This window comes from Podarcis filfolensis (assembly GCF_964270895.1).
Source record: "Podarcis filfolensis genome assembly, chromosome: 9".
NCBI classification, from domain to species: domain Eukaryota; kingdom Metazoa; phylum Chordata; class Lepidosauria; order Squamata; family Lacertidae; genus Podarcis; species Podarcis filfolensis.
Window position 1 is genome coordinate 21,377,597 of NC_139610.1, and position 14,770 is coordinate 21,392,366.

General features: G+C 43.8%; 1 protein-coding gene across 21 annotated transcripts in view; it reads left to right on the top strand.

Annotated features, from left to right (window-relative positions):
- The window catches only part of APBB2 (amyloid beta precursor protein binding family B member 2), a 171,579-nt gene that overhangs the window by 128,768 nt on the left and 28,041 nt on the right, over positions 1 to 14,770 (top strand). For 20 of the 21 annotated variants that reach the window (XM_083630342.1, XM_083630352.1, XM_083630336.1 and 17 more), the window contains one exon: positions 114 to 241. In XM_083630342.1, coding sequence (XP_083486468.1) covers positions 114 to 241 — 128 coding nt within the window. Of the gene's footprint in view, positions 1 to 113; positions 242 to 13,756; positions 14,065 to 14,770 lie in introns of those variants that run through there. The other variant, XM_083630348.1, reaches the window with a different exon arrangement.

Sequence of the window (14,770 nt, forward strand, 5' to 3'; positions counted from 1 at the left end):
TTAGTAGCATCTTGCGTGGTGGGGCAAAGCCGCCTGAATTAGCGTTACATAGGGGCAAACGCTTCTTTGAGTGAGTAAGAGATTATAGCTGTTTTTGCTCTTCTCTTGATCAGGGAAAGGACATGTATCTTATCCTGGAGAACGACATGCTAAATTTGGTTGACCCCATGGATCGCAGTATTCTTCATTCACAGCCCATCGTAAGCATCCGAGTCTGGGGTGTAGGCCGCGACAATGGCCGGTGAGTTTGGAATACATTTATTCTATGATGTTAAAATCCACTTCTGTAGAATGCTTGCGTTCTAGATGAAACACAGCATCCTAGTAATAAATGTTGTCTTTTATCGCTTCTATCATATAGTTGTTCACAACAAGATGTTTTTCTTTTTCTTTTTCTTTTTCTTTTTTAACATCTTTATTGAAAGTTCAAAAAGTACATAATTATATGTGCACTAAACATGGTGAGACGTAAATAAAAGAGAGAAAAAGAAAAAGAGAAACAGGACCCGTGTAGAAGGGAAAATAAAGAGGGGAGGGGTGGAAACCCAAAACTGTATACTTTACAAGGTTGTTATTGTACTTTACCACATCTTAACCAATTACAGTATTTGTAAGAATGGATTCCAAATATTATTGAATTTGTTCATGGCAAGTTTGCATTTATATGCAGGTTGTTCATATGTTGCGAGTTCGCATAAGGCTTCAATCTGATCGTAGAAAGGAGCCGCATTTTTATTTTTCCAATTCATCAGTATCAGTCTTTTTGCTGTGGTAAGGCACGGAGAGTCCACTCGTATTGCCCTTTTGTAAGGTTCCATGTGCTGGGTGTAATTCAAGAGGATATTTTTCTCTGTAAATGTAAGGTTGTTCCATAGAGTTCTGTTGATAGTTTCCATTACCTTCTGCCAAAAATCTCTCAATAAAGGACAATGAAAAAAACGATGTTTTAGAAAAGCATTATCCCTAGCAATGGGTCTCCAGGGTTTCAAATGGAGGACATTCCCATTGCTACTTGCTGGTGCCAGGGATTGAACCTGGGACCTTCTGCATGCTAAGCCTATGCACTACCACTGAGCTACAGGCCTTATATTAGACTGAGGGATGTGGGTGGCACTGTGGTCTAAACCGCTGAGCCTCTTGGGCTTGCCAATCAGAAGGTGGACAGTTCGAATCCCCACCATGGGGTGAGCTCCCGTTGCTCTGTCCCAGCTTCTGTCAACCTAGCAGTTCAAAAGCACACCAGTGCAAGTAGATAAATAGGTATGGAAGGTAAACAGCGTTTCCACGTGCTCTCCGTCACGGTGTTCCAGTCACGGTGTTCCGGTGTGCCAGAAGCTGTCTGTGGACAAACGCCGGTTCCCTCGGCCTGAAAATGAGATGAGCGCCACAGGGAACCAGGCAGAGGGCCTTCTCGGTAGTTTCACCCACCCTGTGGAACGCCCTCCCACCAGATGTCAAAGAGAACAACAGACTTTTAGAAGACATCTGAAGGCAGCCCTGTTTAGGGAAGCTTTTAATGTTTAATAGGTTATTGTATTTTAGTGTTTTGTTGGAAGCCGCCCAGAGTGGCTGGGGAAACCCAGCCAGATGGCCGGGGTATAAATAATAAATTATTATTATTATTATTATTATTATTATTATTATTATTACCCCATGGTCGCCTTTGACTGGACTTAACCGTCCATTGGTTCTTTACCTTTTACCTATACAATGGTACCTCGGGTTACAGATGCTTCAGGTTACAAATGCTAACCCAGAAATAGTACCTCGAGTTAAGAACTTTACCTCAGGATGAGAACAGAAATTGCAGCGGGAGGCCCCATTAGCTAAAGTGGTACCTCAGGTTAAGAACAGTTTCAGGTTAAGAACGGACCTCCAGAATGAATTAAGTTCTTAACCCGAGGTACCACTGTATCAGACAGATCCTCTCCCTGTAAAATATTTAGAGTAGTGCAAATGACCCCTACTTTTTGTTGCTGTTAAGTCTTGTTGAATTATTTCGGCTTTCATTTGAAATGTCTCCTGCTTTTTGCCTGAAGACAAGCCTCCAGATTCACAAGAGTTTACTAAGGAGAGTTGCTTGAATAGGCCTGCAAGCATAGCCTGGAGCCATGACTGATTCCTTAAAGTCTCTGGCCTGAAACTTAAAGACAGGTGTCCAGCAAATAGAGGAAAGAGAGGGGTGGGAACTTCTGGTGCCTGCTTGTTGCCTCGGGGTATTAGTATAAGGAGAAAAGAGTTGGGTTTGAGAGAGTAGCTCAACATGCATGGATATGCTGTATATAGGAAGAGGCAGAGGCAGAGGGAGACTGGGAAGGCTAAATTTGTTGTTGTTGTTTAGTCGTTTAGTTGTGTCCGACTCTTCGTGACCCCACGGACCAGAGCACGCCAGGCACTCCTGTCTTCCACTGCCTCCCGCAGTTTGGTCAAACTCATGCTGGTAGCTTCGACAACACTATCCAACCATCTCGTCCTCTGTCGTCCCCTTCTCCTTGTGCCCTCCATCTTTCCCAACATCAGGGTCTTTTCCAGGGAGTCTTCTCTTCTCATGAGATGGACAAAGTATTGGAGCCTCAGCTTCAGGATCTGTCCTTCCAGTGAGCACTCAGGGCTGATTTCCTTAAGAATGGATGCGTTTGATCTTCTTGCAGTCCATGGGACTCTCAAGAGTCTCCTCCAGCACCATAATTCAAAAGCATCAATTCTTCGGCGATCAGCCTTCTTTATGATCCAGCTCTCACTTCCATACATCACTACGGCGAAAACCATAGCTTTAACTATACGGACCTTTGTTGGTAAGGTGATGTCTCTGCTTTTTAAGATGCTGTCTAGGTTTGTCATTGCTTTTCTCCCAAGAAGCAGGCGTCTTTTAATTTCGTGGCTGCTGTCACCATCTAGGCTAAATTTAGAATTAAGCAATTAGAACAAGTCTTTCCATTATATTTTGTGGACTCCCGCACATGACTCTTTCTAGCAAGTTAGGTATTTGGTGATCAGGGACAGAAGCATGACAAACAGCAAGGCCCCCGGGTATGGGAACCAGAGCCTCTGCCCCCAGCAGCTGCAACATGGCAGAACAAGGGAGACAAATTGCATCAGCGAAATGCTCTGTGGGGGGAATGATGCGCTTACCGTAGTCTTTTTCCTGCCTACTGCTTTGAACAGCAAAGAGTCGCTTTTGAACATCTCACGTGTCCCTTGCTAGCGAAAGGGTTCTCTCCTGTTCATTGTCAGGTAGACAATAATTACGATGACTAATGCAGCAGCTCCTACCTCTTGAATATCAAGTTATTTGAAAGTCATTGCTATCTTGAGGTCCTTGGATTTTTTGATTTTTATTTTTTTTATCAGACTTCCTTGTAGTAATTTATTTGGTTGGATTTCTCTTTAGAAGATGAAAAGCCTTTTAATGGTACCTGACCAGATGATTTTCTAAGCCTTGTGCTAATGAAAGATTGATGAAAAACAGAGATCTACTGATGGGAGTTTAATCTAAGGGTATGTCTGCTAGTGCACGAGGCAGAAAAGCCTTCTGGGAGATTAATAATTCTCTAGGCACACACTAAGCTGTTATCTTGGACTCCAGCATTAACTTCTTTTTACCACAGTAGCTTGGTAAGAAAATGCTTCATGATTTACTCCAGTCTTTCCCAACCGGGGCCCCCCAGGATATTTCAAGGAGGCCACAAGTAAAAATTACATAAATGGGGGGGGGCACAGCACGAGACATGGGGACCCCAGAGGGAAGTGAGAAGAAAAGGGGGGAAATCATTTTTATTTTTTAAAAATCCTGATTGGCTGGCTATCTGTTTGGCCAATCACAAGCAGGTAAGGGAGCGGCCCTCTAGGAGGCGGGTTAGCTCTTCTTTTGGCTATGTGCATTTTCTTGGAGCAGGCCTGGTTTGTTTCCAGCGGAAGAGGGCGATCGCTGAGGCTCCCATTTTGACCACTGCTTGGAGCTGCCACCAGTGCTGGGACCGGTGGCAGCCTGGGCCTGACTCCGTAAGACACGGAGCGAAATCCACCCCAGCACCTAGCAGACCAGGATCGTCTGTTGCTGCTGATTTGTATCTAGTAAATAACTAAGTGTCTACTCAGAAGAAACCCACACTGTTCAGTGGGCCTTACTCCCAGGTAAAGGTGTGGAGGGCTATAGTGTTTTATCTAGGCAGCCAAGGCTCCTCCAGATGACACGATCTTTTTGCAACATCTCAATGAGGACTACAGTGGTACCTCGGGTTAATAAAGGTGAGGAAAGGCTTGGAGAGAATGGGTCATCCTAATTTGCACACCGCATTTTGTGGGAAGGGTCAGTGCTACATTTGCAGCCAACCTTAAAGAAGACCTTTGACAGAATTGTGCCCTAAGAGACAATCCAGGTTATGAGTTATATTTTGTCAGATCCGTTCTATCTGCAACTGCCACTGGTTAAGAAAAGGCTACTTGGTTGTGCATTTTCCTTCAGCTGAAATGACCCGTCGTCCATCCCAGTCATGAAGGAGCAGACTCTACTTGAAAGCAACAAAACTTTTATTCTCTTTCCCACTTAGGTTTCTATTTTTGTTGATTGTGTGGCACTCGTTCGCCATCCGCCGTGGTTGCTTCTTCTCCCCCAGCTTCTATGTGTGCAACAAAATATTTTGGAATATAAAATTGGCAGGTGGATATTAGCAAGGAAATGTGGCAGAGCTAAGATCTACTCACACACTGTTCCTTCATCTTTCTCCTCTGTGCTGTGAGCACAAGTGGAAAATTTGCATCCTCCAAAATAGATGTCATGTGCACATTAATCCATCCACCTCCCCCCACCCCACTCTATCTTTTGCTTCTCATCCACTTGAAAACTAGGTCATAGTCCACTATAGGCCTTGATGGTTTGCTTTATCCCACTGGGGCTTTCTGTTAAAAAAAAAGTGACAGTCCAGCCCTCACTTTGCCTTCCTGCTTGCCTCATGGGACTTGGCTTTTCCTTTAATGTAGAAGTTCTCTGGCTGCTGCTTCCCTTTCCCCATAAACCTTCCTGTCAAGCTGACTCATGGACAGTTTCTAAAAAGTTGTATTCCCAGAGGTTCATTGTGGACATCCTATTGTTCACTATGTATTCTCTTTTGTGTACCTGTAGGCGCCAACCCCATAGGGCTGTCTGAGACAGAGGCGTTTGAATACTGGGAATAAATCTTACCTGGAAATGAACACAGAACTTGCTCACATAAGAGGAAACTAGAGATGGACTGGAGTGCTAAATAGAGAGGACTTTTTTTAAAACAAACCTCCCTGATTGCAATTAGGATCACAGTATGGGAATAAAAATACTTGCCTTACAGGGTGGTTGCATGTATTTCAAGAAGCTCAGGCATATGAAGTACTTCTAAACACTTAAAAAGCTTTATAGCAATGCTAAATATTATTGGAACGATTATGGCGTAGCAAAACAGTACTCAAGCCATTAAATATATTTAAGTGCCATCTATCTATCTATCTATATCTATCTATCTATCTATCTATCTATCTATCTATCTATCTATCTATCATCTATCTATCTATTTTCCCATGGTTCTTGCCACATGGTGCATAGAGCTGAAATACAGCTCTCCCTGGTTCCAATTTTATAGTTTTATTTTTTGCACTCCTAATTTGAAGTGATTTTGGTTATTCTTGATGTGTACCCTTCATTGTACACAGCTGGGGAGACATAGGGAATAAAAATATGGTTCCAGGAAGGACAACATAAAAGAAATCCCACGAAAGTGGGTTTTCTGTAATGCTAGAAAACCCAACAGAGGAAAGAAGTGACAGAAAAACAGCTAAGAAAAATAACTCGGCAGAATTAAAATAATAGGGAATGACAGGGAATAACTGTAAGAAACCAAAGCCTAGCACTAGGCTTCTGTTGAAGGAGAAAGCCAGGCAAGAAAATGCAACAAGGGAAAAACTGGGGAAATTAAACAAGCAAAACCAATGAGAAAATTAAGAATCATGCAACATTTTTCTTTCCTCAATATAAGATGCCTAGTGTTTTAAGTCCCAAATGTTAAAATGCCATTATATGCCCTTAGAGCCCATGATGTCAGTGGAAAGGGGATGTTCAGGGCTCTTTGGGGGACAGCTGTCCCATTTTATAGCATCCATGTTTAGCCAACAACAGCGCTCATAGGATTTTCTGTGGCTAGTACGCAGTATGTGGATTGGGCCCTCCACCTCACCTGCAGAAGAGGAGACAAATTTGTACGCACCAATTTGGTTTATTACACCATGATTGGTTAGAGTGAAGGTAAGCCTTGTGCCTGCCCATTTTTGCGTAGATTATTAAGCCAAAGTTTCCCATTAAATTTTGAACTGGGTCTCCATATTGAATGCCCACAGATAGTAAAGTATTATTGCATTCTGCAACATTGATATAAATAATTCAGAACATAGCATAATGATGGGTTGGATTTAGGGGGTGTTGGTTTTGTTGGCAGCTTTCCCCGTTTCTTTTTATGGAAAACTGAATTTGCAGGGTTCCCATATGTTAGTAAGCAACAGCCGAACATGGCTGGGCCACGTCCCTTCTGCTGTAGTGTACCATCTGGCTGCCAAACAGTGGCAAAATGAGTTTTGGATGATATGACCACATGAGTTGCATGCATCCATTTCAGAGGTGGCAAGGAGCAGCGATTGTCTGGCTGCCCGACTGAGGTAGGCAAGATTTTGGCCCTGCAGTTAAACTAGTATTGACAAGCATAATTTGCTGTACCTAAGTGGCTTCCTGCACCCAATGCATGAAGAGCAGATTAGCGTAAGTTTAATAACTAAATAATAATCAATAATTTCTGTCCAAAGCTTAGAATATATTGCTACTGTAACATTGCCATTCAACAAAACGACATAAATTAAGTTAGAAATTTATTTCAATTCAATGGGCTACACTAATTGGCTAGCTTAGAGGCCCCTAGATAATTATTTAAACTGCTTGCCAGAATGCCCTGCGGTTTAGTGCAAATAGCACCTGTAACCTAATTTGCATTCGGAATATTTAACTTATTATCGAATAGCAATCAAGCAAGTCAGAACATTCATGAACTACAACCTGGGTTTTTATAGAGAATAATATAAACCTAGCACTTTGTAATTTGTTTATGACTCACTTGGTCGTCGTTCACATTAATATGCCTACGGATATCAAATATGCTGCATATGGCATTCCATTTGGAGTCTGTCCAACACTGGCTTGCATTTCCTACAGTCGTGTAATTTGAAGAGAAGCTAGTCTGCTTCTGCCATGATTCACATCATCACCAGTGCTGGCCCAAGACGTTTGCAGCCTGAAGCAGGTCCAAGTGTTGTTACCCCACTGCTAGGGCCAATACGTCAAGAAATTTTACAGTGCAGTGCCAATTCCTGCCTTTATCTGTCCCTTGCATAACAGTGGGATATATTTCTTTAAAAGACCACATGGCATGGCTAGCTCTGGCCTTCACTCTCTTTTCCCAGCTGTGGAATCTCTGTTATTTGAACTTACTATACCTGAAACATGCAGTTGCCTACAAATGCTTTCTGTTGTTTTTATAATCCGGTATTTGAGCTACAGCTATAAGAAGCTTTCACGAAATGTCATGTCCATGTCCATTCCTGCCTATGTAGCCATTTGTTATTATTATTATTTATTGATTTTATATACCGCCCTATACCCAGAGGCCTCAGAGCGGTTCTCAGAAAATATCACAACATATATAAACAGATTAAAAACAACAAACCCGCCCCCCTCAGAAAAGAGCTACATTTTAAAAGGGTATAGGATTTATGGCACTTAAGAAAGCTGAGATAAAGGCAAAAATATACATTTCCACTTTTATGAGTGCTTCCTTGCTTATTCACCTACAGATAATTCTTATACACCACAGACGACTAGATGAGTGTGTTACTCTCAGGGGGGTGGGGTTCTCTCTCCAAAATTATGATTATCCCAATTTTTAATGATTCCCCAGGCATGGTTAGTTTTACTGTGTCTTGCCATACATCTTCATAGTCACTTCTTAGATTCATGTGACTGCGCAGAAGTAAACATTCCCTGTGTAGATTGCAACAAAATATTAAAAACACACTACACAATAATTTGAAAACAACTGTAAACAATAAAAGACAGTGGGGTGAGAAAATAATGTACATCCTGGATTTCAAACACTGATGAAAAGTATGAGTTAATACATAATGGTGTTGCTAGAAACACAGTATCAAAATACATCCCAGGTGTGGAGGATCCCCTGGTCTTGAATGGGGTAACTGTGCCCCTGAAGGACCAGGTGCACAGCCTAAGTGTCATTTTGGATGCACTGCTGTCCATGGAGGTGCAGGTCAATTCTGTATCCAGGGTAGGGCGGCTGTCTAGCAGCTCCATATGCTTCACCGGCTGAGACTCTACCTGCTTGTGCACTGTCTCACCAGAGTGCGCTGCTTATCCCTCACTTGGACTCCTGCAAGGCGCTCTACGTGGGGCTACCTTTGAAGGTGACTTGGAAACTGCAACTACAATGGTACCTCGGGTTAAGAACTTAATTCGTTCTGGAGGTCCGTTCTTAACCTGAGACTGTTCTTAAGCTGAAGCACCAATTTAGCTAATGGGGCCTCCCACTGCTGCCGCCGTACCACCGCCGCACAATTTCTGTTCTCATCCTGAAGCAAAGTTCTTAACCCAAGGTACTATTTCTGGGTTAGCGGAGTCTGTAACCCGAAGTGTCTGTAACCTGTGGTACCACTGTAATCCAGAACGCAGCAGCTATACTGGTGACTGGGAGTGGCCGCCGGGACCATATAACACCAGTCTTAAGGGATCTACACTGGCTCCCACTACATTTCCGAGCACAATTCAGAGGGTTGGTGGTGACCTTTAAAGCCCTAAATGGCCTTGGCCCAGTATACGTGAAGGAGCTTCTCCACGCCCATTGTTCAGCCCGGACACTGAGGTCCAGCACTGAGCGCCTTCTGGCGGTTCCCTCACTGCGTGAAGTGAGGTTATAAGGAACCAGGCAGAGGGCCTTTTCGGTAGGGGCGCCTGCCTTGTGGAACGCCCTCCCATCAGATGTCCAGGAAATAAACAACTATCTGACTTTTAGAAGACATCTGAAGGCAGCCCTGTTAAGGGAAGTTTTTAATGTTTGATGTTTTATAATGCATTTATACGTGCTGGAAGCCATCCAGTTTGGCCACACATATGAAACACATACATATAACAAGAGCATGATGCTTCAGTCTTCTTTTTATGCATTCATATATTTAAATAATGGATGCCCTTGAATTCCTTTGAATGTCTGTTATGTTTAAGATGTTTAAAGCATTTATATGATGAATGCATACAGTAGGAGATCTGGATTATTGTTAGAAAATTGTTTTCTAGTGCTACGTTTTTGAAAGATAGGTACATGTTCTAACTCCAGGCTCATAATCGTGAGGATTATGTGTCGGCCCATTTCCATAACTGAGCTTCCACAAGGGGAGGGACTTTTGATGCTTCATGCTATTCAACGCGATGTGCCCTCTGGCAACAAATCTCTTTCTTGAATTGCATTTGATGACTGGAGTTGTCTGTGTGCGTGTACTTAAAGTCTCATTTCAGTTTTTAATTTCTCAGCATAAAAATTCAAATGACTTAAGTTGATGCATTAGCTAGATGGCAAAAAAAATAACAATTCTATGAGTCACAAATGATTTCTGCATGAATAATGTTGTGTTTTAGTGAACCTGAAAAAATGGCCTGCATTATATATCTCATACAAGATTGCCTAATGAAATACCATCCATCTTTATGCATCAGAGTCCCTTAAAACACATACACTCATCTGACTATTTAAATGGTACAGTAAACATGGTCTGAAGGATAATTTCAGTAGGGGGTTCACCTGCAGTGTTCAATCAAGTTATTTTATTGATGCAAAACAAGTCCCTTCACTCATGCTTTGAGTCAAAACATAGTATTTCCATTGAAGAAAAGCACTGGGATCAGAAAAAGCTTCCATTCGGTCATGTCTCTTTTCCCATCAGTGACCAGCCAGGTTTTTTGGTTCTTGGCCTCTGCTTCTGACCATGGAGATTTTCCAGTTTCCCCCAGTGTGCCAACTGCATGGCTCATGTCTTCCTCTCTGACAATTCAGGCTGTGACATCTACCAGCGAGCCAGTGGGTAGCCAACTTACACTTGGGTAGCCAACTTACTTGCAAAAGTAACAAAGACCCACTGTGATACTGGAGAACCCTGCAGAAGCTTATCAAAGGAGAAATCGTGGCCTTTTCTACCTTAATTCATCTCTAAACCTAAACACGCCGTGTAAGGAGCGCAGTGTTTTGAACTACTGAGCAGAAAAAGTCAGGTATCACTGTTGAAAGTTCCGTGTGATCAAACAGTCAGATGCAAAGACACTGAACGATTCCCTTGTTGCAACAAGGGTTCCTTTGTCTCTGTTTGTAGATTTCAGACTTGATGAGATCTACTGGATGATAGGCAGGACGAGGAGGATGAATAGAGGCAGAGGAGTGGGAGGTTAGAAATGTTGGAGATTCAGTATTCACAGCCCGCCATACTCATAGGCCCTTAGCTAATTAATAAAAGAACAATACTTGCCCATTCCTCTGCCCCAAGCAGCTTGGATCCAGGGATTGTGCAAGCAGAAGCCAGTTACGCAGTGAGTTCCTTGCTTCCTTCTCTCACTCCAGCCTCCGTGCCTCCTGAAAAGTCCCTCCAGAGGACCCTTGGGGAAAGGCCTGGCCTGTGGTTTACATGGGTGGGATTATAATACAGTGAGGGGGGAAGTATTTGATCCCCTGCTATATTTGCCCGTTTGCCCTCTGATGAAGAAATGACCAGTCCATAATTTTAATGGTTTATTGTAGCTGTGAGAGACTGGTCATTTCTTCGTCAGAGGGCAAACGGGCAAATTTAGCAGGGGATCAAATACTTCCCCCCCCTCACTGTACATAATAGGTTTTGATGTTTTATAGGTATAAGACGTATTTCCCGATTTTTGCTGAAGATTGCTTTTGTTGGGGAATGCAATAAAAAAAAACTTAAGTTTTCTTTTTTAAAATAAACAAACAAATAAATAAAAACCCTCATGGGGTCTTTTTGCTTGGTTTTCAAGACATTCTTTTTGTTACAAGTTACCAAGATAACTGTCCATCCATACATCGCCCTACAACATCTGTGGCTGCAGGGCATGGATCACGCTGAAATTTGGATTTTATTACTAGCTAATAGCCATGGATAGGGTTTGATTCTTACTCAAGTTGGGGTTCATGTTTCCATGGTGTTTGGGTGGGAGCGTGCTCCTCTTATATGTTCCTAATGCAACATGGCTGCTCCACACGAAAGGCTGTGTACAATGAAGGCCATATCACCTTTCAGTTGAAGGAAGTGGTCTTTCGTAGATGCAGGCAACCACTTGGGGCACTTACAGTATGTCACAATTACATTATGTCTGTGGCCCACATTTGCTTTTCCATCCCAGGAATAGATGCTTAGACCCAGGCGTGGGTCCCAATCAGACCAATAGGCCATAGCTGGCCGCTGATGTTTGCATGTAATACTACCCAGTCTAATACAGTCGTACCTTGGATCCCAAACGCCTTGCGAGTCAAACATTTTGGCTCCCAAATGCCACAAACCCGGAAATGAGTGTTCCAGTTTGCAAACGTTCTTTGGAAGCCGAACCTCCGACACGGCTTCCAATTGGCTGCAGGAGCTTCCTGCAGCCAATCGGAAGCCGCGCCTTGGGTTTCCGAACATTTTGGAAGTTCCGGAACGGATTCCGTTCGACTTCCAAGGTATCACTGTACACTGAAAAAGAAATGGGACTCCTCTTGAGTCAGTGGTGTCCCTGCACAGCTAGTTTGAGAGTTAAAATTAGTATGTTTAACACATGTCACTGTTGCTTTCTGGCTTAAGGGAAGAAACGCGAGAGGAATATTAACAAGCCTGCTTAGCAGCCTTGTAAGACTTGGAGGGGATTCAAGATTTGTGAAGGACTTTAGGAGCATCTCTAAAGCCAACTCTAGCAAAGGACTGTGGCAGTAGGATAGGCAATGGAAGTGAAAGTTTACAGCTGGAAACAAAAGCCCTATTTGGCATGAGATGGGCATCTCGTATTGAATCTGCAGCAACAAAAAAAAAATCTTATAATGACAGCCATTCTTGCAGTGGGGCTCTTTTGTTGTTTGTTGGATTGCAATGTCTGGGATTGCAAACAATGTTTATAGCGCATCCAGGTCAGAAATCCGCCTAACTGTACATTAATAAAGGTTTGTTTTTCAGCAGCAGGCAGGCAGGCTCTCGTTTGTTAAACAGTAGATCTGTTTTAACAGTGACAGAAATGAAGAGAAACAGTTCAATGAGAATCTCTCCTCCAGAAAGAGAGTTTCTCAGAGCACACTTATTATCTTAAGCCAGGCAGTTCTTCATGGGGGGTTGCTAGGCTTTGGCCCTGAACAGTAGTGAACCATTTGTATCTTCGAAATTATGTAGTATAAAGCGCTGGAAAGGGGACGTGGGGGGTGCTGTGGTCTAAACCACTGAGTCTCTTGGACTTGCTGATCAGAAGGTCAGCGGTTCGAATCCCCGCGATGGGGTCAGCTCCCGTTGCTCTGTCCCAGCTCCTGCCAACCCAGCAGTTTGAAAGCATGCCAAAAAGTGCAAGTACACAAATAGGTACCGCTCTGGCAGGAGGGTAAACAGCGTTTCCATGCACTGCTCTGGTTTCAGTGTTCCGTTGCGCCGGAAGCGGCTTAATCATGCTGGCTACATGACCCAGAAGCTGTGCACAGGCTCCCTCGGCCTGTAAAGCGAGATGAGCGCCGCAACCCCAGAGTCGTCCGCGACTGGACTTAATTGTCAGGGGTCCTTTACCTTTACCTTTTTACAGCGCTGGAAGGAGAGAACTAATACTTTAGAAATCAAACAAACTGCAGGTGTGTACTTTATGCAATCTTAGGTATACCTTTTTGCAACCCAGTTTAAGTATATTCTCTTCTGAAAAGTGAGATGCAAACAGTTTGAGTAATTTTTATTCCATAGAATCGTAGAGTAGGAAGGGACCACAAGGCTCATCTACTCCAACCATCTTCAGTGCAGGAATCTTGCCCGATGTTGGGCTCAAACTCACAACCCTGAGGTTGAGAGTCTCACACTCTGCCGACTGAACCTTTCTCCCCTACCTTTTGAGGCAAGCCCTTAACAACAGAAACGTTAGCAAAACGCCCGGCGTTGGCCCCAGCAACCAAAACAAAGGGCCCATTGTTGTTTTTTCTGCACTATTTCCGTTTACAGTGGTACCTCGGGTTAAGAACTTAATTCGTTCTGGAGGTCCGTTCTTAACCTGAAACTGTTCTTAATCTGAGGTACCACTTTAGCTAATGGGGCCTCCCGCCGCCGCCGCACACTTTCTGTTCTCATCCTGAAGCAAAGTTCTTAACCCGAGGTACTATTTCTGGGTTAGCGGAGTCTGTAACCTGAAGCGCCTGTAACCTGAAGCGTCTGTAACCCAATGTACCACTGTATTGTGCAGTAGGTGTACGATTTCTTCTGCACACTTTTGACATCAGTATCGGAAGCTTGGCGGATCTGTTTGGCTTCCGAAAGGAGGATCGTCTGTAATAGCATAGATCTGTTAGGGAGGTGATGGGAGGGGCTCAGGGATTCTCATTGCACAGAATATTTTTTAAAAAGTACTCAAAAACGGGGTGGGGGGAAAGGCAAGGCTGAGAGGAGAGCAGCTTCCCCCCTCCTTCACAGCTGCATCTAATCACACAGCTGGGCTGACTGAGCGAGGACAGGAAAGAAGGAACGAGGGAGGGCATCTCGCGGAGGAGAGTTGCAGCTGAGAGGGTCTGCTCCAACTTGATGCAAAATGAATGAGCTGCCGCCCCCCCACGGGTATTCAACGCATGTCGCCGAAGCAGGAGCATGCATATGGCTGAGCTGAGAGAGCACTTTGCCCTGCCGATGCCTGTGCAAATGGGGAATCGGGGAGTGTTGGGGGCTGCCTGGTCAGCCTGACGTGCCAGGCATTAAAAAGCCCTCTCTGCTGCAAGAAGGAATAAGGTAAGGAACTTAAAAAGGGGACCGCTCCCCCCGCACCCCGTCTTATTACTACAGATGCATACAGTATAAGCAGGAGCAAGTAGCCTTTTGTCTTCAGTAGCGCTCGTCTTCTCTGTGCAAATTCAGGGCAGAGATTATTTAGGTTAAAGATTGAGGGCAGGCAAGCCGCTTCTTAGGGCAGGTTGACCCTCTTGTTTTCCAAGAACGACAATATCAGAATCGCAGCTGTAATGGCCAGATGGGACTTGCACTGTAAGCACAGTTTATTCGCCGTTTCTGCTTTCAGGACATGGCTGTAAACTGACGGACTGTTAGCTGACGACGAGACCCGTCTGATGTTCAGCTGCTCTTATTGTTCACTGTTCAAGTCGCCCAAATACCTGCCGTTCGTTGGCTGCAATTACTAAGCCCTCTTATATCGACTTGCCTAAATTGGCAGTTTTGTAAGCTCGGACGTAATTTGTTCTCAATCGCAACCGTGCATGTAATGGGGGAGGGGGAGAAAACGCAATGAATTGCCAAGTTCACAATGACTTTCTGGTGATAGTGCAAATGGGCAGCTACTTGTGCTCGTGGCAGATATAATTGTTGGGATGAAAGCTATCTTTACCATTAGAGATTCACTGATTATTTTTCATTCATAATCATCTCTTATTTGATAAGCATGTAAGAGAACTTGCTCTTTCAAGAGGTGGAATAACTTTAT